Source organism: Hemiscyllium ocellatum, chromosome 2, assembly GCF_020745735.1.
Source record: "Hemiscyllium ocellatum isolate sHemOce1 chromosome 2, sHemOce1.pat.X.cur, whole genome shotgun sequence".
Taxonomy (NCBI): domain Eukaryota; kingdom Metazoa; phylum Chordata; class Chondrichthyes; order Orectolobiformes; family Hemiscylliidae; genus Hemiscyllium; species Hemiscyllium ocellatum.
In genome coordinates this window covers 150,548,382-150,571,470 of record NC_083402.1, presented here as the reverse complement: position 1 = coordinate 150,571,470, position 23,089 = coordinate 150,548,382, and the positions used below count along the sequence as shown (strand labels likewise).

The following is a 23,089-nucleotide window of genomic DNA, read 5'->3' as shown; positions in this document are numbered from 1 at the left end:
TGTGTGTGTGTGTGTGTGTGACTGTCAGGGTGGTCTGCTGAATGCGACACCTGTCCAACCCCTCTGTATTATGGGGCTAAACTTTGGGATGGATGGGAAGGTTATGGACCTGATCCATGTTCCCACACTGACAGCATGCCTGGTGGTGACATAGGAACAGCACCATACCATTCAATGGAGGAGAGGATTTTCCTGCATTAAGCATGTATGAGTGAGAGCTGGAGGTGGAGTTATGAACTGGTTTGAGGGGTTTGCAGTGTTTGCAGTTTTCCCTGGAGAATCATCTGAAGTAGGAGAAGGACACTGAGGCTGGTTAACAGATTGCAAAATGAAAACTTCTTTCATCATTGTGACCATTGAGATACCAGCTGACAGGATGACTGCTATTATATGGCCATGATGTGGAGGTGCCAGTGTTGGACTGGGGGTGGACAAGGTCAGAAGTCACACGACACCAGGTTTATTTAAAATCACAAGCTTTCAGAGCGCTGCCCCTTCATCAGGGGAAGAGAAGCACAGAGGCACAGAATTTATCGGCAGAGAGATCAAAAGATCACACAAATGGTATGAGTAGAGTGTTGATACACTGAATAATAAGTCTCTGCAGGTGATCAAAAGTGTCAGATGATGTGAGTAAAGTGTCAACAGCTGTATAGTCGTAAGTGAAGGGGATGACCGAAATTTGATTATTTGAGGAAGAGAAATAAATACAAAAAATTGAAATAAATTGGTGCTACAGACAAACCAAATGGCTGGAATAACATGATAGGTGTAAGAGTCACAGGATAAGGGATATCGCCTGCACCCATCAGGCACGTTAACACAAAACTCAGAGCCAGTCTGAAGCATGGACGTTATCTAGAGTGGGGCTTAAACTGTCTACCATCTGACTCAGCAGCAAGCATAATGGGTACGTCAAAAACATATTCCACCTTTGTGCTAAATCCATTTTGAGCATGAACCAGCTATACAATATGCAAGGATATTGTTTTGAAAAACTTAAGTGAAAGAAAAGTATAATTTAAGACACAGCAATGATACTGGGAGGTTGGGGAAAAGGCTACCTAATGTCAAGGATTACTCAATATATTGTCTAAACTTTATAAGAGCACTGATTCAGTATCTATGAGTTATTGTCCTCAGTTACATTTAATTTAAAAGAAAACAATCTCTGCCTTCATTCATACAGCTGTTATTGAAAAACACTGTGACCAATAATGCCCCGTAATCAAATCAGAGTTCATGACCTGGCAGAAAGCCATTTATAGTAGTCGTTTCCATGACCAAAGCCAGTGTTAGGTTTAAATTAGAAATAAAGGAAACAGTCAACAGACCACAAAACATCATATACAGAGACAGTTAATCACGGGATGCATTTGCCAACTCAGTCATACAGAAAGCTGTGGAACTGGCTCAGACACTACACAAGGCATTGCATCCTCTGCTCTAAACAGTGCTGACTGGACTTAGTCCTCATTCCTCTGAACAGGTACTGACCAAACTCAAGCACTACGGGCATCAAATCCCTCCAAATAGCAGCTTGTTACTCCTGTTTGGAAATTCATGATCACAATGAGCTTTCTATGAAACCGTAATTTCTGGAAAGTTCAATCAAATATAAATTAAATGAACATGGCTTTTGATACTCAAAGAGGATGTGAACACAACCAGCTGCTTTAATGTGTTAATGAGTACTTTTGCTGTGTGTGTTTATGCAGAGGTCTGGCCGCATGATAATGTGGTGATTATTTTTAGAATTCATTTCACGCTTTTTCCACAGTTTGTAACTGCTACAAGTTTTGCTCGTTAAAATTCACACTGTAAGTTAAGAATTATTTCTAAAGTGGCTTTCAGTTTTTTGATTATATGAGCAAATTCACCAAACCCACGCTCCCAAGGGGAATCGATATACCTTGGTAGATCACCAATCAAACAATCAAGGAGGTAACATTTTGTATTTTTCTCATGGCCAAGTTCCCTCCAAGCTCAGCTTTCTACTGGAAATGTAAGATCACCAAATTTGCTCTTTATATTGTTTACACCTAAATATAAACCTTCTGAAAATCTAGTGCACAAAAGTTCATCAAGTTGTAAAAAAAATGATGTTTCTAATCAAAAATGCAATGTTGGAAGGAGTGAATTTGAATCTTTAATAAGTATTTGTAACTGTCTTTAAAGAGTATACTGCTGGGAAGCATTAATACAGAGCACAAATCCCCAATATTTACACCCCATGGAACTTCATTCCTTTATCTACACATAAAATGGACTTCAAATATTACTTCACTTATCCAACAAAATGAAGAAAACATGACGTGTTCTCTATACCAAACAGGGAAAGCAGCTGTGTGTGCTGCACCTGAACCGCCATAATGCTCATGTTGATGTTTCCGTGTTTTATCAGACACAATCCTAATTTTAGAATTTGTTTTGTTCTGGAAACCAATGTGAAATTGACTTTATAATAATCAAAATATTTAACTAACTGCACCTTTTAACATTTGTGAAGCTAATTTCTGTCTTGTTATCAGTTTATAAAATGACTGTGAGATGAAAATCGGAAAAATAAATGTTGATTCGCTGCATTTGGTGTGAGCAGACCTTGATTTAGCCAGCAGGAATAAAAACAGGGTCAGAATATCCAAACAGGAACTGGCCACAAATTCCCACTGCCAATCACTGTTGCCATTACTAATTCCTTAACTTGCTGACAACTCAAAGGTAATATAGTTCAGCAAGCAGCCATTATAATGGTATTTAAAGCAGCACTCACCTGCTATAATCTTCAAAGTCACAATTATTTTGCAGAAAATGTGCAATGAGCATGACAATGTTTGACTACAAAGATGAGTTCAAAGAGCTTTTAAGTATACAACCCTCTGAAAGACTTCAATGATCTGTAACAATCCTTCTGACATATCCACTCAGATCAAAGAGAAGAAGCAACAGTTAAAGACGAAGGAATAAACAGAGCTGTAGCCACTGCAGGGAGGCCAGGAAATAAAAAGTGTGCTGGCATGAATGACTGTTTCCACCCCCCCACCCCTCCCCCCACCTCTGACAGACTGTCAGACTCAGGACAACTGACATGCACTTACTGAGCTCTATTGAGGGAGGCCAAACTGTCAATCTCCAGGTCATACTAGGCTCCAGGTAACCAACCACTGGCAATTTGTGGCTAAGGTACAGCAATGCCCCAAACCTTCCTGTTTATTTTACTAAGGATCTTTCTAATTTTCTGTGGAATAGGACAGACCACAGGTAAATCTTAACAAGAGTTACTCTTCTTATACAACAAGAAGCCATTTATTACAATGATAGAAAGAGATATAAGTTACATTAATCAGGTAGATATAAATAAGAAAGACAATCACGAAGCATATAGGAACTGTCTGTCTTTGTCAGAACCTCACGGTAGACTCTCTAATTCTTCATCCAGAACTGAGTGACAATACCAGGTTGCGTGGATATTAATGCAACTTCACATAAACTCTTTCCCTTGTACAACAAAAATCCTGTCCAAGCTTTCTGCCCACAGTGAAACTTTATACATTCATATATTTAACTATTTTCACATCTACCTCTCCATTTCCCCCTGCTACTCCCATCACACTCCCATCCCGCAAGTCTCTAGCTGTTACAAATGCTGGTGGTTTGGACGTTGCACAAATCTTCAGGAATATATTCCCCTTGGGTTTCAAAGATTGAAATGTCTTTGACTTGAGGTATGTATGTCCTGATTGTGAGGTTCATCTTGATTGGTCAAAGAACCATTTCACCTCAAGGATCTTTTGTCTGTCCGATGTCCTTCTGTAGTTGATGAATTTCCTATGAAACCATTGGTCCATTATTTTATCTGGGGAACCTTTAATCTCTCAAATTTCTTTCCTGTCACCTCAGGGAGTTCTCCAATAACATCATCTGTGAGAATTTAAAGCTAACAAATTCATATCATGGTAGACAGTTCCAATGTTCAAACCAGGCAATTACTTTTTGACTAGGTCATGAGCCTGTGAATGGTGATCTGCTTCCCATAGAGTGCTATCAGCTCATTGCTTTCTTTACTCTGAATGTGCTGACATATATGAAGTGTGAAAACTCTTTACTACAACATGATGATTAGACTGAACAAGTTCACTTGCTGCCTGTGATTGTCAGATGCTGAGGCAATCCATGTTCAAATGCAACAAGATCTGAACAATTTCCAGGTTTGGGCTGACAAGTGGCAAGTAATATTTGTGTCACACAGATGCCAGGCAATTACCATCTCCAACGACAGATAATTTAATTAATACTCCTTACTATTCATAGCATTACCATCACTGAATCCCCCACTATCAACATCCTAAGGTTACATTGATCAGGGACTGAACTGAACCAGCCACATAAATACAGTATTGTCCCCTGACATCCACAGGCTCTGTCCTCACAGTAGGAATCCAGATGGGAGTTTGCCTGTGCCTAAAATAACCCAGATCCAAGAAACTGGTGTTGAAGAATTGAACAATGTTGTGAAGAGGAGAATCCCAGTCATAAACATCTTTGTCCAAAGTATAACAGAAATAGTTGACGTAAATTTGTGATTCCACAATTTCACAATTAAGTCACTGATAATACATCTTGATATTTCAGTCCACAAAATGTTCAAAAGCATTTCTGAAAAAAATTCTGCATCCAGTTTTCTAAGTTGCTGAAGATCCTAATATTTGGAAAAAGGGTGTCCGATAGATCAGGACGGATAGCAAGTCCCAGGCGACCCCAGCCACTGCTTGTTTCCCCACCTTGCTGCAAGTTAACTACTGATATCCTTGCAGAAGCTCTGCATCTGTCTCCTCACTAACTTGGAGCCTATGAAGACAGTTCCATCGGTAATTCTATTAATGTCTGGAGATGAAGTTGATATTACCTTGGGAGGTCTACCACAAAAACTAAGAATTGTTCCTGAATCATACTTTCTTTCATACATTGTTGCTGAAAATGCAGCATAATGCGATCCATATGCTTTCAAGTCGTATTATGGTTAGTCAGGCATTTGCCTATCTATGCTGTGATGTTTATCTTCATTTATCTCAGAAATTGATGCATACTTTACATGCTTCAGACTTCTTCAAAGACAGGAAATGAACATCTTATCAGAGAACCAACAAGTGAACGAGGTGTTCTAGAAAAATAAGGAATTTGGCACTACGTTAAACTGCTGAATGGGTTAGTGCAGATACGATGGACTGAACAATCTCCTTTGACAGTGTAACACTTCGGTGATTCTGTAAATTGTTCAACATCTTTCTCTCTCAGGCCACTCTCTCCCTTCCTAAATTTTGGATACAGACGTTTGCATTGGGAAACCTACTAATGGCTCAAATAGTGATGTTGGGAAACAAAGATTCCGCAAGGTAATAGTCACTAATGTTCCTGATAATATTAGAGCAGCACACAGCTAAAAGGACAGCACAATCAGGAATGGTTTTGAGCTTATCCACAGAATCCTCTTATTAAACCTCCAAACTTATTTCAATATACAGCTCAGAACCACCTAACCCTTTAAATGCCCAACACTTTAGGGTATGAAAGTTCTTCAAGGTGATCTTGGTAAATTAGTTGCACCATAAAATGATATCACTACCATTTGAACATTAGTTTGAAGCTAAATTTATTTTAGAACTGAGATATTGAAAAGCAAACTCAGCAGTGAACTGATTAACCTATTTCAGTCAAGGTTCCACTCCTATACCAAGCCAGTACTTCCGGTGATGGAAACAAAACACAACTATAAAGGGATAATATCCTTATGTTTTCCGATGTTAGTGAAAAAGTCAGTGCAAGTACAAATGGAAACCCACTGCTTTTTCTGTGACCACTACACAGCCAGGAAAACAAATCTCAATATTTCATAACTGGCAACACAATCAAAGATGCAGATGTACTTGGTACTTTGCTACCATCTACTGGCTTTATAAAGATTTACTAAAATACTGTAAAGTTGCCAGATCAGGCCAAATGTCTCCAGTTCTTCTGGCACACTCCTGCTAGAAGTCCAGTCAGTAGTGTGGAATGTTAAATAATACAATTGCTATCAAGCTGAATTCCATGATTACACACTGAACAGGGAACTCTGAGGAAACGTGTTTCATTGCACATGTGCCTACGTGCAACAGTGCTGCTTTATAATAATAGTCACACTGACCCCTGACAGACCGATTTTCCTTCTCCAAGGCTTGAATTCTCTCCTTCGCTTCCATCCCACTGATTGCACCGTCTTGCTTGACTTGAGCGAGCTGAATCTGCAGCTTCTTCACAATTTTTTTGTGCTTCTGTTTCTTGATTAAAATTAAAACTCAAAGTTAAATAATAAGGTAAATAAACAATATAAAACTTATTCAACAATTCATACTTCCTACAATTATATACTTGAAGTGACAGCGGTTATGCAAGCAAATACATCAACAATTTTGTAGACAATAGGTCCCACAAGCAACACATGGAATGATTAATTAATCTGGTTTTGTGATTCAGGCTGAGAGTATTCACAAAGATGCTAGAAGAACTCGCTGGAAATCTTTCAAGAGTGCCATAAACGTTTTAATGCTCAACAGAGTTTCCAGACAGGATTAACATTTGGCATCTTCAGCAATGTGGCCCACTCTCAGTACCACTTGACATTAATATCCTGAGGATAATTTTAACATTATCTGAACAATCAGACCAGATTCTCTACAGTATGGAAACAGGCCCTTCAGCCCAACAAGTCCACACCGACTCTCCGAAGAGTAACCCACCCCGACCCATTTCCCTATCCTATATTTACCTGACTAATGTACCTAACACTATAGGCAATTTCCCATGGCCAATTCACCTGACCTGCACATCTTTGGACTGTGGGAGGCAACCGGGGCAGACACAGGGAGAATGTGCAAACTCCACACAGTCGCTCGAGATGGGAATCAAACCCAGGTCCCCGGTGATATGAGGCAGCATGGCTAACCACTGAGCCACCATGCTGCCCCAGATCACTGGGTCCAAATCCTGGAATTCCCTCTGAAGGGTATTGTGGATCAACCTACAGCACATGGATTGCAGCAGTTCAGGAAGGCCAGTTCACCCCCACCTTCTCAAGGGACAACTAGGGAAGGGCAGGAGAAATGCTGGCCCAGCCAGTGATGCCCATGTCCCACAAGTGAATAAAAAGGTCAGATACTTCATTGCTAATTTGAGTCAGCACCCAACTATATTTTCTGTTGAAAGCAATGGACAGTAAGATTGTGCAGTGTCTAAAATAGGTAACACCTGAACATGTCAGTTTCCAAGTGGCTGATTGAAACAAGCCCTATGTAGTGTGTCCTGAGTCACCCTACTGTGATATGGCCAACTCAGCTGGAAAGCCGGTAAGTACATTTTATTCTTATTCTCCTTAAAGTTTTCAATGTATTTGCAAATATTGGAAAGAATGTTAAGCCATTTAAATCTGAGGAGCACAAAGGAAATTCATTATTCAAAGCTTAACACTGTCATGCCAAAGAAAAAGAGAAACATTGCGAAGTAACTTCCCAACATGGAAAACCAATATGGGATCCAAATTTGTTATTGCCTTAAACCAGTGACAACACCAGCAGAATGCAGCAATGATGCTCTAAAACAGTGCTATCTAAGCTGAATTACTTCTGCTCAATACTCAGTGCCATCCTAATTGCTAAATGGTAGCTGGTAGACATGTGTCAGGACCTCATCAAGTCATATTGTGTTTACAGATCAAGTCATAAGGTCCAACTGATCTTGGCCATTGTTTCTGCTCCACATGAGCCCTCCCTCATCGTTCATCATTTCATCCTAATAACATTTCCTCCTGTTCCTTTATCTTTCTCATATACTGACCTAACTTTCCCTTACATGCATTGATGCTGTTCACCTTAACTATTCCTGGAGACATTCCAGCTCCCCATTCTCTGGATGAGAAACTTTCTCCAAAACTTCCTTTTGGATTTATTAATAATCGCTTGTATTAATGACTTCTAGTTTTGGATTCTTCTATCATGTGGAGGCATTTATTTCACTTCAACTTTATCATCCATTTATTATGCAATCATATCAGCCTGTTCTTTTCGAGAGAAATTAGACTTTACTGATAGTTATAACTTCTCACTTCTGGAATCACCCCGATAAATCTTTGCTGCATCTTCTTCCACTGTTTAATGTCCTTTTTATAATCTAACAACCAGAAACAAGCAAGAACCAACTGTAATCTAACTCAGCAGTGTGTTCGTGTTTCATGGCATGGCACATAAAAGTGGCTCAGTATTTAGCACTGCTGTCTCACAGCGCCAGGGGCCAGGGTTCCATTCCAGCCTCAGGCGACTGTCTGTGTGGAGTTTGCACATTTTCCCTGTGTCTGGGTTTCCTCCAGGTGCTTCGGTTTCCTCCTACAATCAAAAGATGTGCAGGTCAGGTGAATTGGCCATGCTAAATTGCCCATAGTGTTCAGGGATGTGCAGGTTAGGTGGATTAGTCATGGGTAAATGTAGAGTAATGGGGTAGGGGAATGGGTCTGGCCGGGATACTCTTTTGAGGGTCGGTGTGGACTTGTTGGGCCGAATGGACTGTTTCCACACTATAGGGATTCTATAAAGTAGTGGAAGGTTTCTTAGCAATAAAGTGAGACCCTCTAGATTGTTGTGTCATCATAGTCCAACCAGAGCAGAGGGGCTGCTGTCTTATTACAAATAAGTGACTGGTGGTGATTTAACCTGAGGGCCGCCAGAGGCTCAGGCAAGGGGAGAGGTTGAGAAGGAGAGCCCTTCATGGTAACCTCAAACTAGTGATGGGAATTGAACCTACACTACTGGCGTCACACTGCTCTGCAAACCAATGATCCAGCCAACTGAGCTAAACTGATTCTCCCCTTTAGACTGACAATCCTGTATTTCTTGATTGACCTCAAAGACAAGACTTGCTGAATTGATTCATTAGGTTCACTGGGATGATCACAGGCATGGAGGGTCTGTCTCATGAACAAAGGTTAAACAGGTTGGGACAGGAGGTAAAAACAATGACTGCAGATGCTGGAAACCAGATTCTGGATCAGTGGTGCTGGAAGAGCACAGCAGTTCAGGCAGCATCCAAGGAGCAGGAAAATCGATGTTTTGGGCAAAAGCCCTTCATCAGGAATAAAGGCAGAGAGCCTGAAGGGTGGAGAGATAAGCTAGAGGAGGGTGGGGGTGGGGAGAAAGTAGCACAGAGTAAGAGCTTCAGGGCAGAGGAAATGACCTGGGAGTTGCAGTGGGAGAGGGAGTCCCTAAGATTCTTGTAGAGAAAGGAGGAAAACATCTTCAAGGCAGGTACCCTTGCAAGAGAATTTGCAGTAGGGTTAAGATCAACGAGGTAAAAACAATGACTGCAGATGCTGGAAACCAGATTCTGGATCAGTGGTGCTGGAAGAGCACAGCAGTTCAGGCAGCATCCGAGGAGCAGTAAAATCGACATTTAGGGCAAAAGCCCTTCATCAGGAATAAAGGCAGAGAGCCAGGGGGCAGCTCCTAAAAAAGAATTAAATCAAGAGACAAAAAGGGAGGAATAACGCACAGGGAAGAGTGTGACTTCATTCACAACTTAATATCTTCAAGACAGATTGCTGTTTTTTAACTCACTTCAAACATCATAATTTCTTCAGTAACATAACATTAGTGGCAGACAACAGATTCAAATTTTTTTAATGGAGACTGTAATTTTAACCTCATTATTTGGATATAATTAACTGCAAGGATTAATACAATGGAATATATCATTATATACAATGGAATATATCATTATATACAATGGAATATATTATTTTGTATTGAAATACATTTATTTGGTTTGTAAACTTGCCCAATCGAGTTAAACATTAAATTATTTAAAGTGACTGTAATGGTAAGATACTTACTGATTGTATTAATTGTTCTTTCACACATTTATTCTCTGCCTCTAACCTCTGGATATACTATAAAAGGAGAAAAGAAAATCAGTTTTACACAAGGTAGCACCCCTCCAAGAAATACAGCCTGAAACTTGCAGCATGCAATATTATCTCTGCCACATGTTTGTGTCTACTCGTTCAGTCCAACGTTTTTAGCAAGGCATGATGTGGAGTTGCTGCTGTCGGACTGGGGTGGTGAAAGTTAGAACACACAGGACACCAGATTGTAGTCCATCAGACTTATTTGAAATCACAAGTTTTTGGAGCACTGTTCCTTCGTCAGGTGAAGTGACTTCTGATTTCTGTGACTTCTGACTTCATGGAGGCAGTAACAGGTCTACTTTAGAAAGCTTGACATCACTCTTAAAACAGCAACCAAAGAAATCTGATGTGAATGATATCTGTTAGTAACATCACATATTTTCCATGCTCATTTGTCTGGTGGACGTTCTGATTATTTCTGTACTTTAAATACGAAATCCACCTTTTTGTATGCTACACTTTTTACCCTGGAGGAGGGATTACTGAACTGCTGCAATAAACAGCAAGTCCCCCCCATACACTGTAGCTCACAATCATGATAACAAACTGAGATGGTGTGCCTGCATTGTTAACTTCCAAAGCAGCAGGTAGATCATGATGGATTATGCTTGTGTTGATTATGATAAGACGTTGGTCTGCAGATAGTGTACCATTCCTGAAAGATCAATTTTCCTGCTCCTCGGATGCTGCCTGACCTGCTCTGTTTCTCCAGCACCACACTCTAGACACTGTATCATGCTTGGGTATCCATCAATTTCTCTTGTGGCTGTGTAGGTGTGTGGCCATCCAGCAGCATATCATGCAAGGAACATACCAGATGTACAGAAGTAATGTTCTGTTTAAGATGCGTTTGTACATGGCTACACATCAATCCTAAAGGGACCACAAAATGCAACTAATTGTTAAACATAACAATCACAAATTAGAAGGAACATTGGTCCATTGTGCAGATGGAGTTGGTCATTGCTTCCATGGTTGTTCATGCTTCCAAGATCTACACAGAATCTTGTGCCATGTCAGTGCTGAATTCTGCCATGTTCCTTAACAGCAACAGCAGGTTTTCTGCAGATTCACCAATGCACCAGGCGTTTCTTTCAGATGTAACATTCAGCTTCTCCTGCTGGTATCCTCAATGAAGTGCTCCTTTGAGTTTTTGCTGCAGAACTCATCTGCAATTTTTGCCATTTGATGAACTAGCACTTGCACTATCCTTCTCCCCTGTGCCTGGCATCACATTTTGTACAAATTCCACCCAGAAGCCAATCCCTAAATTAGGTGCAGTTTCATTTTCTGAGCAGTCGCCTTATGGTACTTCTTCTTCGTTACTGTTATCATGCTGTTTCTCCATAGCCTGGCAAGTTAGTGTCTGAAAGAAGAAAGCACAAAGGTATCGTTCTGATGTGAATAGGGAGTAACTAACAGATTGACACTGACACCTCTGATAGCAAATAAATCCAAAAATGGTCTGGGATGAGGGGGTGACAGAATGTGAGGAGGAGAATTCAATATGATCAAACTGTCACCTTTCATAGGTTCCACTCTTTCGTTGGTGACATAGCCTCAGCATTAGCCAGAGAGTTTATGAACTGTTATCTCTGCTGAGCTCCTACTGTGTACATTAATGAGCATACCTTGCTGTACCTGAGAGAATGAAATGCATCAGTGACAGTCACACAATCAGTTTGGATGTTATGGTTGCCTGGGTTGAAAAATTAGGTAAAAATTGGCAGGATGTACAAATTATTAGACATGGGTTTGACAATATCAGCAATATGAAGTGTTTGAGGGTGTGACAGAACATTTGACTGTTCGGTATGATTTGGTTTGGTTTGGTTTATTGTTATCACATGTACCTAAGTACAGTGAAAATTTCTGTTCTGTGAGGAGTACAGACAGATCATAACAAACAAGAGCATACAGATCATAGGGTGTTTTGATAGAGTAAGACACACAAGGTTACAGTTACACAGGAGGGGCACAAAGCAAGACCAACACTATTTGAAGTTAGAGAGATCCATTCTGCAGTTTAATAACAGCAGGGAAAAAGCTGGTCCTGTTGGTCCATGTGTTTAAGCTTCTGTATCTTCTGCCTGATGGAAGAGCTTGGAAGAAAGTATAACTGGGCTGGGGATTGATAGAGAGTGTAGGTAAGTCACTAGTAGGGATGTGATGAGTTGAGATGTGCTCTGATGCAGTTTCTGGAACCTGCCATTTGCAGATACTGTCATCAACATTAACCACTTGTGTTGTGCCAATGAATTTCCGGCAACAATGCTTCCATGTTCTTAAATCTTGACTCCTGGCATTGACCCTTATGGTTAATTGCTCCCAGTACTTATGAACAAGAACCTAGCAGACCTTCTAGTCCACTGTAGCTACACGGCATCTCTTTGACTTTCCAACTCCTCCAGGAAAGGTCATTTGCAGCATCTGAAAACAGCGCTGTCCCTCAGTCAGCATGACACAGCTCCTGACTGCCAGCACCTGCTCCTAGTACAATACAGCCATTCCTCACCACCGGTGCAGACTGTGGTGGTGCTAACTAGTCATGGTATTAGACCCCTGTTGGAATATCCACCCAGTCAACAGTTAGAACCGGGTTGATCACTGGGATCATTTCAAACAGCAAGCAGCACAAAGTTGGCATGCAAGCTGCATTACATTGAGTATGCACAAGTTAACAACATCATAAACCCAGTGTCTGTAGGGATTATCAAATTTATCACTGGAGTCTCTTGTATATGGGTCATTTCCTCTTATTTTGAATAGCTTGCTGGGCTCTGCCATACGCTGTAGACAGCTGATCTTTAGAAATAATATTTCTGTAAGAATGGGAAATTACAGGCCAATTGACTAAATGAATTCCAGACAAGCTAGTGGAAGGGATGATTACACATCAAGAACATACTTCTAGCTCCCCCACCTGGTGAATGAGACATCTGGCAATACCTGCCTCCCTGGAATGTGGGGTCTACAAGAGCATTCCTGGTTTCTAACCAAGGCAAACATTTAAATGGTTTGTTGTGCTCTAATAGGTGATCCTTTAATATTGAGTTTTTTTAATCAATGTAAGCTTACAGAATTATGAAATCGAACATTACAGATTCTTCATCTCATTGAGTCTGTACCATCAAACATACTGTTATCTACACTCAGTGATTGCAAAGCCATTGAATGTCAAGGGACAGTGGTTAGATTCTCTTTTTGGAGAGGCCCATTGCCTGGCATTTGTGTGGCATGAATGTTACTTGCCACTTGATGACCCAAGCCTGAATATTGTCCAGAACTTTCTGCATTTGAACTTGAACTGCTTCACTACCTGAGGGGTTGTGATTGATGCTGAACATTCTGCGATCATCAGCGAACATCCCCACTTTTGACCTTATGATGGAGGGAGGGTCATTGATGAAGCAGCTGAACATGTCTGGGCCAAGGACACTACCCTGAGGAACACCTGCAGCAATGTCCTGGAGCTGAGGTGACTGACCTTCAACAACCACAGCCATCTTTCTGTATGCCAAGTATGACTCTAACCAGTGGAGAGTTTGCCCTGATACCCTCTATTCCAGTTTTGCCAGGGCTCTTTGATGCCACACTCAGTCAAATGCAGCCTTGATATCAAAGGCTATCACTCTCACCTCCCCTCTGGAATTCAACATGTTTGTCCATGTTTGAACCAAGGTTGTAATGAGGTCAGGAACTGAGTGGCCATAGGAAAACCCAAGCTGGGTGTCACTGAACAGGTTACTGCTGAGCAGGTGCTGCTTGATAGCACTGTAGATGATCCCTTCCATCATTTTACTGATGATTGACAGTAGATTGATGGGGCAGTAATTGGCCAGGTTGGATTTGTCCTATTTTTGTTTATAGGATATACCTGGGCAATTAGATTAGATTAGATTAGACTTACAGTGTGGAAACAGGCCCTTCGGCCCAACAAGTCCACACCGACCCGCCGAAGCGAAACCCACCCATACCCCTACATTTACCCCTTACCTAACACTACGGGCAATTTAGCATGGCCAATTCACCTGACCCGCACATCTTTGGACTGTGGGAGGAAACCGGAGCACCCGGAGGAAACCCACGCAGACACGGGGAGAACGTGCAAACTCCACACAGTCAGTCACCTGAGTCGGGAATTGAACCCGGGTCTCAGGTGCTGTGAGGCAGCAGTGCTAACCACTGTGCCACCGTGCCGCCCAATCTTCCACATTGTCAGGTAAATGACAGTGTTGTATCTGTACCGGAAGGGCTTGGCTAGGGGAGCGGCAATTTCTGGAGCACACGTCTTTAGTACTGTTGCTGGAATGTTGTCAGGGCCCATAGCCTTGGGAATATCCAGTGCCTCCAATCGTTTCTTGTTATCTCGTGCAGTGACTCGAATTAGTTGGAGACTGGTATCTGCAATGCTGGGGACCACTGGAGGACACCGAGATGGATCTTCCACTCAGCACTTCTGCCTGAAGATAGTTGTAAAGGTTTCAACCTTATCTTTTGAACTGATGTGCTGGACTCTTCCACCATTGAGAATGGGGGTAACTGTGGAGCCTGCTAATCCCTGTTAATTATTTTAATTGTCCACCACTATGCACAACTGAATGTAACAGGACTTCAGAGCTGAGATCTGATCCGTTAGCTCTGCTGTCACTTGATGCCTATGCTGTTTGTACACAATAGTCCTGTTTGGTAGCTTCACCAGGTTGACCCCATATCTTTAGATATACCGGGAGCTGCTCCTGGCACGCCCTTCTGCACTCTCCATTGAACCAGGTTGATCCTCTGGCTTGATGTTAATGGTACAGTTGGGGATATGACAGGCCATGAGATTGCGTTGAACTACTGAAAACAACAAATGCTGGAGATCACTATGGGTCGGACAGCATCCATGGAGAGCGAGAGCAAGCTAATGTTTTGAGCCTAGATGAGTCTTCGTCAGAGCTGATGTGAAGTGTGGGGAGTCAGCATTTATGCTATAGTGAGGGGGAAGTTGCTGGGGGAGAGAGGCCACTGACAGTGTAGATTACATGGTCGGAATGTGAGAATGTCAGAACAATGGTGTGTCTAACTGTCAGACTGGGAAGGGCAGACTGTCCCACTGAGAGAGGACACGGTGACAAGAATACAACAAGTAAAGCTGAAAGAGGGGGAAGGAATGGGACTTGGTTCATAACCTGAAGATGATGAACTCAATATTAAGTCCAGAAGGCGATAAAGTGCCCAGTCTGAAGATGAGATGTTCCTTCAGTTTGTGCTGTGATTCATGTAGCTATCTAAAGGCCTTTTTACTGGTGTAAGTGTACCTGCATTTACCATTTCTTCTAGCAGTTCATTCTACACTTGAACCAAAAGTGAATTTGTTCACTTTGACAGGAGAAATCAAAAAGCAGCACATCATTTGAACGGAGAGAGATTGTGAAACGTTACAGCTCAGAAGGTTCAGTCTATCCTTGTACATGAATCACAAGGTTGCAGGTACAGCAAGTAATTAGAAAGGCAAACATTTCCTACCAGGGCGAATTAAATATAAATACAGGGACGTATTGCTACAGAAATACAGGACCTTAGTTAGACAACAGTACTGTGTTCAGTCTGAAGCAGGGAATGTTCACACAATCCTTACACAATGGGAGCAGGCCATCAGACCATTGAGTCTACCCCAGCCCTTTAAAGGGCATCCCACCCATACCCACCCCATCCCTCTAACCCTATTTCCGCCTAGCCTGCACATTATAAGCAATTTAGCATGGCTAATCACCTGACCTGCACATCTTTGGACTGTGGGAGGAAACCAGAGCACCCAGAGAAAACTCACACACATACGGGGAGAATGTGCAAACTCCACACAGAGAGTCACCCGAGGGTTGAATCGAACCGGGATCCCTGATGCTGTCAGGCAAAAGTGCTAACCACTGAGTCATTCCTAAACACTGGACTGACGTCTGAGGAGGAGGAATGACCGAGTATGTTTGGCTTATGCTCATTAGATTCTGAAGAATTAGATGTGAGCTTATTGAAACAGATGTGATTTTGAGGGGCCGAACAGAGTGGAGGCGAAGTGGATTTTTAAACTTGTAGGGAGACTGAAACTAGAAGACAAAATATAAACAGCATTGATTTCCTGCTTGAGACTGAGATTAGGAGAATACTTTTTTCTCTTTGAGAGTTGACTGTCCATGGAATTCTCTCACCCAGACAACAGTAGGGGCTGGGACACTGAATGTGTATGAAAGGCTGAGATAGAATGATTCTTGATCAGTTGGGGAATCGAGGGCTGTGGGGATAGGGCGGGAAAGTGGGCATGAGGAACATCCGGTCAGCCATGATCCTATTGAATGGTGGAGCAGGCTCAAGAGCATGAATGGCCTATTTCTGTCTTATGAAGACAGCTAATGTACATTTGATTCGAATACAAGTTCTTGCAGGATGTAGGGATATGTAAAGGAGCTTACAATATAATGGCCCTGTACTGAAGCACAGTGAGTGTTCATTCCACTTCTCTCTCTTTAAACACATTACACCACGGGGATCTAAGATGGCGGCGATCTGAGAAGATCACACTGCAGGGCTTCGCATCGCAGCAGGAGCAGGATGGTCCTTTAACCCATCCAACCCAGGTCATCAGGATTCCTTGGGGCATTGGAAAGATTGTGGAGCCCCAAGAAACATTTAAAAATTGACTTACCTGTATTTTAAGCTGTCCAGAAATACCTAAAAAGGGAAGAGGAGCATGTGAGGCCGGGCTGCAGCTCAGCCTGCAGCAGCCTCGGAGCAGATTACTCTCCAGGACCTGGTGAACCAGCTCTCGAAATCTCGCGAGATGTTGGGGAAACAGATTGAAGAGAAGCTGGCTCCAGTCTCTCTCATGCTGCAGAAGCATGAGCAGCAGCTGGGAGACCTGGAGAAGAGGACGGATGAGGTGGAGCACAGGGTCACAGTGGTGGAAGCTGATGCCAGTTCATTCAAGGAAGAGATCCAAGCCCTGAAGACGCAGGTTCGTAATTTGCATGACCAAGTGGATGATCTTGAAAACAGGGTCAAGAGAAAAAACATTCGGATCATCGGTCTGGCCGAGGGTAAGGAAGGTGAGCGGCCTGTGGAATTTGTTGAAGACTGGCTTCCAAAATTCCTTGACTTGGAGACTTGCATGAGAGGATTGAAGATAGAGAGGGCTCAATGGGTCACATCACGGAGGTTGGGTCTGGGTCAATGCCCTCATCCTTTCCTGGTGCAGTTCCATCATTACCGGGATAAGGAGAGGGTCATGGAGGCTTCAAACTCCAGGGGAAGGATCCAAAGGCCCTAATTTACGAGGGGTCTAAAATCATGTTTTTTCAGGACTTTTCAGCGGCGGTGATCCAGAAACGAAAATCGTATGATGGTGTCAAGAGAAGATTGAAGGAGCTTGGGATTCAGTACTCCCTGAGATATTCACCTTAGATGGATCCATGCATCTCTTTGACACATCGGAGAAGGCAAGAGACTTTGTGGATAAACTAACCTAATTTAAACAATTGTAGTATGTATAAATATTGTTGCTTGGGTATATGTTTATCATTCTGTAAAAGAAATGGAGGAAATCTGGTTGAAGCTTTGTTTTTCCCCTTTTTTTTCCTCTATTGATAATAATTTGGTTCAAACTATGTCTGGTGGTGGTTAAGATGTACATTTTAAATTTCTAAGTTAGGACATACCAAAGGATGGGTGGGGTATTCATTCCCTTTTTTTTAATGGAAGAATTTTTTTTTTATTCATATTGATATTCTATGGGATGCTTATTCTTTTTAGCTTGTGCTTGCGATGCGGCTCTAGCTGGGAGAAGTCAAGGTGGTTGAGATGGTTAGATGCCTATTTATGGGCAGTTCGGGACGGGTAGTTGCCCCCTCCGGGCAGGGGGAGAGTTCCCCTACTCAGCGCTATTGGCACTTTATATGTTGGTTTGTTTTCTGGTTTTTGTTGCTTATTTTTAATAATTTCATATGTTTGTTAAATGTAATGGTTTTAGTTTATGTCATTTTTACATTTGGTGGACCATGCAACACTAAAGCTCAGCAGTTTGTGCTTCGGGTTCCTCCTCTCTGGAATTTAAATGTAATTGCAGAAGATTATGGCGAATGATTTGATTAAATGGTGTACCTGGAATATCAAGGGAAGTCACTCACCAATTAAGAGGAAGAAGGTACTCTTGAGTCTTAGAAAGGAGAAGGTGGATATTGCTTTGTTACAGGAGACACATTTGGATGACAAGGAGCATCTGAAATTACAGCAGAATGGCTTTGACCGAGTTTATTTTTCATAATTTAACACCAGAAGTAGGAGAGTGGCTATATTGGTAAGGAAAAATCTCTCATTTAAATTGTTGGAATATGTTAAAGACACATATGGGAGGTTTGTAAGTCTTAAAGCCTTGATAAATGGGGAAGAATATGGCATTTTAAATGTTTATTGTCCCCCAGCTCATCCTGTTAAATTCTTGGTTGATGCTTTTTCTAAACTGATAAGTCTCAAGTCTCGGCACATCATTATAGGGGGAGATTTTAACTGCCTCATGGATCCCACAGTAGACAGGTTGCCTTAAGGTCCCTCAATACCCTCTGCACAAACTAAACAGTTATTGGGTTTGTGTGGGGAATTAGGATTGGTGGATGTCTGGAGATGTCTCCACCCTACAGGTAGGGGTTTCACATTTTTCTCCAATCCGCACAGATGTCACACAAGGACTGATTTTTTTCTGACCCCTGCGGTAACCCTGGATCTGGTGGCATCCTGTACGATTGGTAATATTGCCATCCCTGATCATGCTCCAGTGTACCTCATGGTTAAAATTAGGGATGTTACTGTGGATTCAAGGTACTGGCGAATGGACCCCTTTATTCTTATGGACAGCAAGTTTGTGGAGTATTTCTCTAGGGAATTTCGGGCATTCCTAGACATCAATATAGGCTCGGTTGATAGCTCATCTGTTCTCTGGGAAACTGCCAAAGCTTATGCCAAAGGGTTAGTTCTTTCATATTCCACAAGTAGGAAGCGGCAGAAGGGTGAGCAGCAACGTCTCCTTGAAGCAGGGTTGAAGGCAGCCGAGAAGGCCCATTTTGACAGACCCTCGTTGGTCAAACTACAGAGGATTACGGCACTGCGGTCTGCACTAAATTCTGTGCTCACACAGATGGCAAAGAAGGAGCTGGCTTTTGCAAAGCAAAGGTTATACAAACATGGTAGCAAATACTTAGCATATCTTGCCAGAAAGAGACGTGTCCCACAAACCATTACAGTGATTAGGGAAGGGTCTGGGAACCTAACATATGATTCTAAAATGATTAATGTGGCGTTCCAGAGATTCTACTCTAAGTTATATCAGTCTGAGAATTGTGAGGAGGGGTAGGCCAAAATGGAATCCTTTTTTAGAGATCTGAAGCTCCCGGGTGTGACTCCCGAACAACAGTCCTTTCTCAATGCCCCATTATTAGAGCAAGAAGTGCAGGAAGCTGTGAGGCAGCTTCAGAGTGGAAAGGCGCCCGGTCCTGATGGACTTCCCAGTGAATTCTACAAGGAATTTATAAGTATACTGTCAGGCCCGATGCTGAATATGTTTAATGATTCATACAGTCATGTTTGTCTCCCACCATCTCTGAGAGAGGCCAATATTTCACATCCTTAAAAAATGGAAGGATCCAGAAGACTGTGCTTCATACAGGCCCTTCTCACTCTTAGATTTGAACTTAAAGATCCTCTGTAAGGCTCTTGAGTTAAGGCTGGAGACTGTTACCCTCTATTATTAAAGAGGATCAGACAGGCTTCATCAAGGGTCGCAGATCCTCCAATAACGTTAGGAGGCTGCTTAACGTAATTCAAGCATGCCGACAGCAGTCAATACAGGGATTGGTGATTTCTTTAGATGCAGAGAAGGCATTTGACCGAGTTGAGAGGCCGTACCTTTTCTATACTCTAGGCCGGTTTGGTCTGGGCGTAGTTTTCACAAGATGGGTAAAGGTTCTCTACAGTGTACCTCTCGCTGCGGTCATTATCAACGGGGTACGTTCAAGCAATTGGAATATTTCTAGGGGCAGCCGACAGGGCTGTCCCCTTTCACCATTACTTTTTACGTTGGTGATTGAACCGTTGGCAGAGGCCATTCGTGGGGATCTCAATATATCAGTTCCAGAAGTGGGGTCAAAATTACATAAGATCTCGCTGTATGCAGATGATGTTCTAATTTTCTTGACAAATCCAGCAGTCTCAGTGCCTTGCCTGATACAATGCATTCACGTGTTTGGCGCTTTTTCAGGGTATAAGATTAATTTTGCTAAATCAGAGGCTATGCCTATGGGTGGTCTTACAAAAGAGTTGGCTCTTGAGAGTGACTGTAGATTCCCATTTAGGTAGTCACAGGGGGGTTGTGTGTATTTGGGCATATTCATTACTCCAGTTCTGGATTGGCTGTTCAAAGCCAATTTTACTCAATTATTTGAAAAAATTAAACAAGATCTCCAAAGATGGGAGGCACTTCCAGTCTCATGGTTGGGTCGGATAGCACTTACTAAGATGAATATTCTCCCTTGTTTGCTATACCCTATACGGATGTTCCCCCTGATTTTCAATAAACAAACACTCAGGAGACCGAACGGTTGGTTCAGCTCCTTTATCTGGCACCGTAATCGGCCCCTCATTAAATTAGCCAAACTACAGTTGTCTCACAGATTGGGGGGAGTAGACCTTCCGGACATTAAAAATGACCAATTAAGCTCACTCTTGACCTACGTAAGTGATTGGGTTTGTGGGGACCCTCTTTCAATATGGCTAGATATCGAAGTCTCACAGGCAAGGTGCCCCATTACCAGTTTGCTGTTTTTGGACAAGGTGCGGACAGTTAGGGAATATTGCCATAACCCAATAGTCATCAATACTGTTAAAGCATGGAGGGGAATTCAGCAGAGGAAAGGTAATATTGGAAAAACATCTTTATTTATGCCTTTAGTGGGTATGCCGAGTTTTCAACCAAGTATGATAGATTCAGGATTTAAACGTTGGGCAGCTAGGGGGATATCTTGCATGGGTGATTTATTTGAGGGAGACTTAATGATGTCCTTCGATCAGTTAATTAGGAAGTATGAGTTACCTAATAGAGACCTCTTTCGTTTTTTTCAAGTTAGGGATTTTATTGATAAAAAGACCACACTTTTGATTGATCCCTACAAATCTGACATAGAAAGAGGGGTACTAAGGGCTAAAAGCACACTCTCTGTCAGTACTCTATATCACCAGTTGGGGTGTGCCACCTTAGATGAGTCTGATCGACTTTGCAAGATGTGGGAAAGAGAGCTGGGTGTTGAAGTTTCTTCAGAGGCATGGGAGGATATTTGGGAGAATGCAAGGAAAATATCAATTTGCAATAGGACCCATTCTTTACAGTTGAAGATTCTCCACAGGATCCACTTAGCCCCAGACCATTTGTCAAAATTTAAACCGGGGTATCTTCGGCATGCCCCAAGCGCAAGGTCTGTACGGGTGCTCTTACCCATTGTCTTTGGTCTTGTGACAGGCTTCAAACATATTGGAGCGCTGTGGTGGGTGCAATGGAGGGGATTTTAGGTGTAGGGATGGAGAAGGACCCTATTTCGCTCCTTTTGAGCCTACCCATTGTATTTCCTGCAGATTCGCATAAGGCAAAACTTTTCAATATTCTTACATTCTGTGCAAGGAAGAATATCTTGCTAGGCTGGATATCAGAAACCCCCCCAGGCCTGTCGGGTTGGCGGAAGATTGTTATGGAGCATATTCCTCTGGATTTTCTCACAAATATGGTACACCACAAAACTGAGAATTTTTACAAGACATGGCAAGCCTTTTTGAAATACCTGGACACAGATTTATCTGGCACACGAACAAGGGTTTTTATATAGCCGTAACGATTGTGTTTCATGAGTCCAATATCCAGGAGGAGGAACTGTGAATGCATGAGTGTTTTGTTTGGCTGGGCTGAGTTATTACTATTTAATTGTTTGTTGTTAGGTATTTATTTAGTTAGTTAAACAGCTAGTTTACGTTTGTTTTTAATTTTATACTTCTCTATATGTTTATACATTCGTATAGGAGGGTGGGTTGGGGAATTTTTTTTATTATTTGGGTTTAGTTTTGTACTATTTTTGTACTATTTTGAATTGCATTGTTTTGTATTTGTTGTAATATTTAAAAATCTATTTTTTCTTAATAAAAATATATTATAAAAAAATCATTACACCACAAGTTGCTGATTGATTATTTTTAAAAATGCAGTTAGATGTTTCTGAAAACATAGTTTCCAAATTCCTCGACTTAATACAGCTTAAAAATACTAAGAAAGCAGTTTTCCACGTTATGAAGGCTTACCTGTGTCTTCACCATTTCCTTTCTGCAAACTGACGTGAATGTAAAAGTCAGGATGTTAACCCCATCCCTTTCTTGGCATGAGCATTGCCTCAGGTCAGAAATCAATTTCTTCAAACCTTCAATTCTTAAATCGGAGGTTTAAAAGGGACAAAGGGTCTTGATATTGAGGTCTACACTCACCCCTCCAAAAAAAAATACTATGTAACCTTAAGTAATTTCGACAACTCTTGTGTGAAATATTGGGCTGTTCTTACTCACAACTGAACAGATGTGCTGTATTTGTTTCTGATTTGGTACAATACAAATATTGTTCAATACAAGCTAAAACTATAACTGGCATGCCTCACAGGGTAAATTAATGCTAGCAGTGATTAATGTTTTACTTCGACACATGTATTCAGGTGACGGTTGGTTTCCAGTACTTTCAAGATGAGTGGAAAATAAATGGAATTTTAAACAATACTTGGCAATTAAACAGAGCAACACAATTCCAGCTCTCACTGAGCAGACAAGGTCACTGATTGAATCGGACCTGAAACGTTAGCTTGGTCTCTCTCTCTCCATGGATGTTGCTTGACCCGCTGTGATCTCCAGCATTTGTTGTTTTCAGTACAAGGTCACTGACTTTGCAGCTAACATTCTAGACTCAACTACTGATGAGTGCTAGTTTTCAGGTAGATGAGCTTGGATTACATATTGACTTGGTAGAGTGCTTTACAGAATTTCATGTGTTCA

The 23,089-nt window shown here is 41.8% G+C and overlaps 1 protein-coding gene across 1 annotated transcript in view; it reads right to left on the bottom strand.

Annotated features, from left to right (window-relative positions):
- Positions 1-23,089, bottom strand: part of LOC132829644 (coiled-coil domain-containing protein 192-like) — a 33,925-nt gene that overhangs the window by 8,663 nt on the left and 2,173 nt on the right. Inside the window, exons 2-3 of the mRNA XM_060846981.1 lie at positions 9,914-9,970; positions 6,185-6,317 (exon numbers count right to left, since the gene is read on the bottom strand). Coding sequence (XP_060702964.1) covers positions 6,185-6,317; positions 9,914-9,970 — 190 coding nt within the window. The remainder of the gene's footprint in view (positions 1-6,184; positions 6,318-9,913; positions 9,971-23,089) is intronic.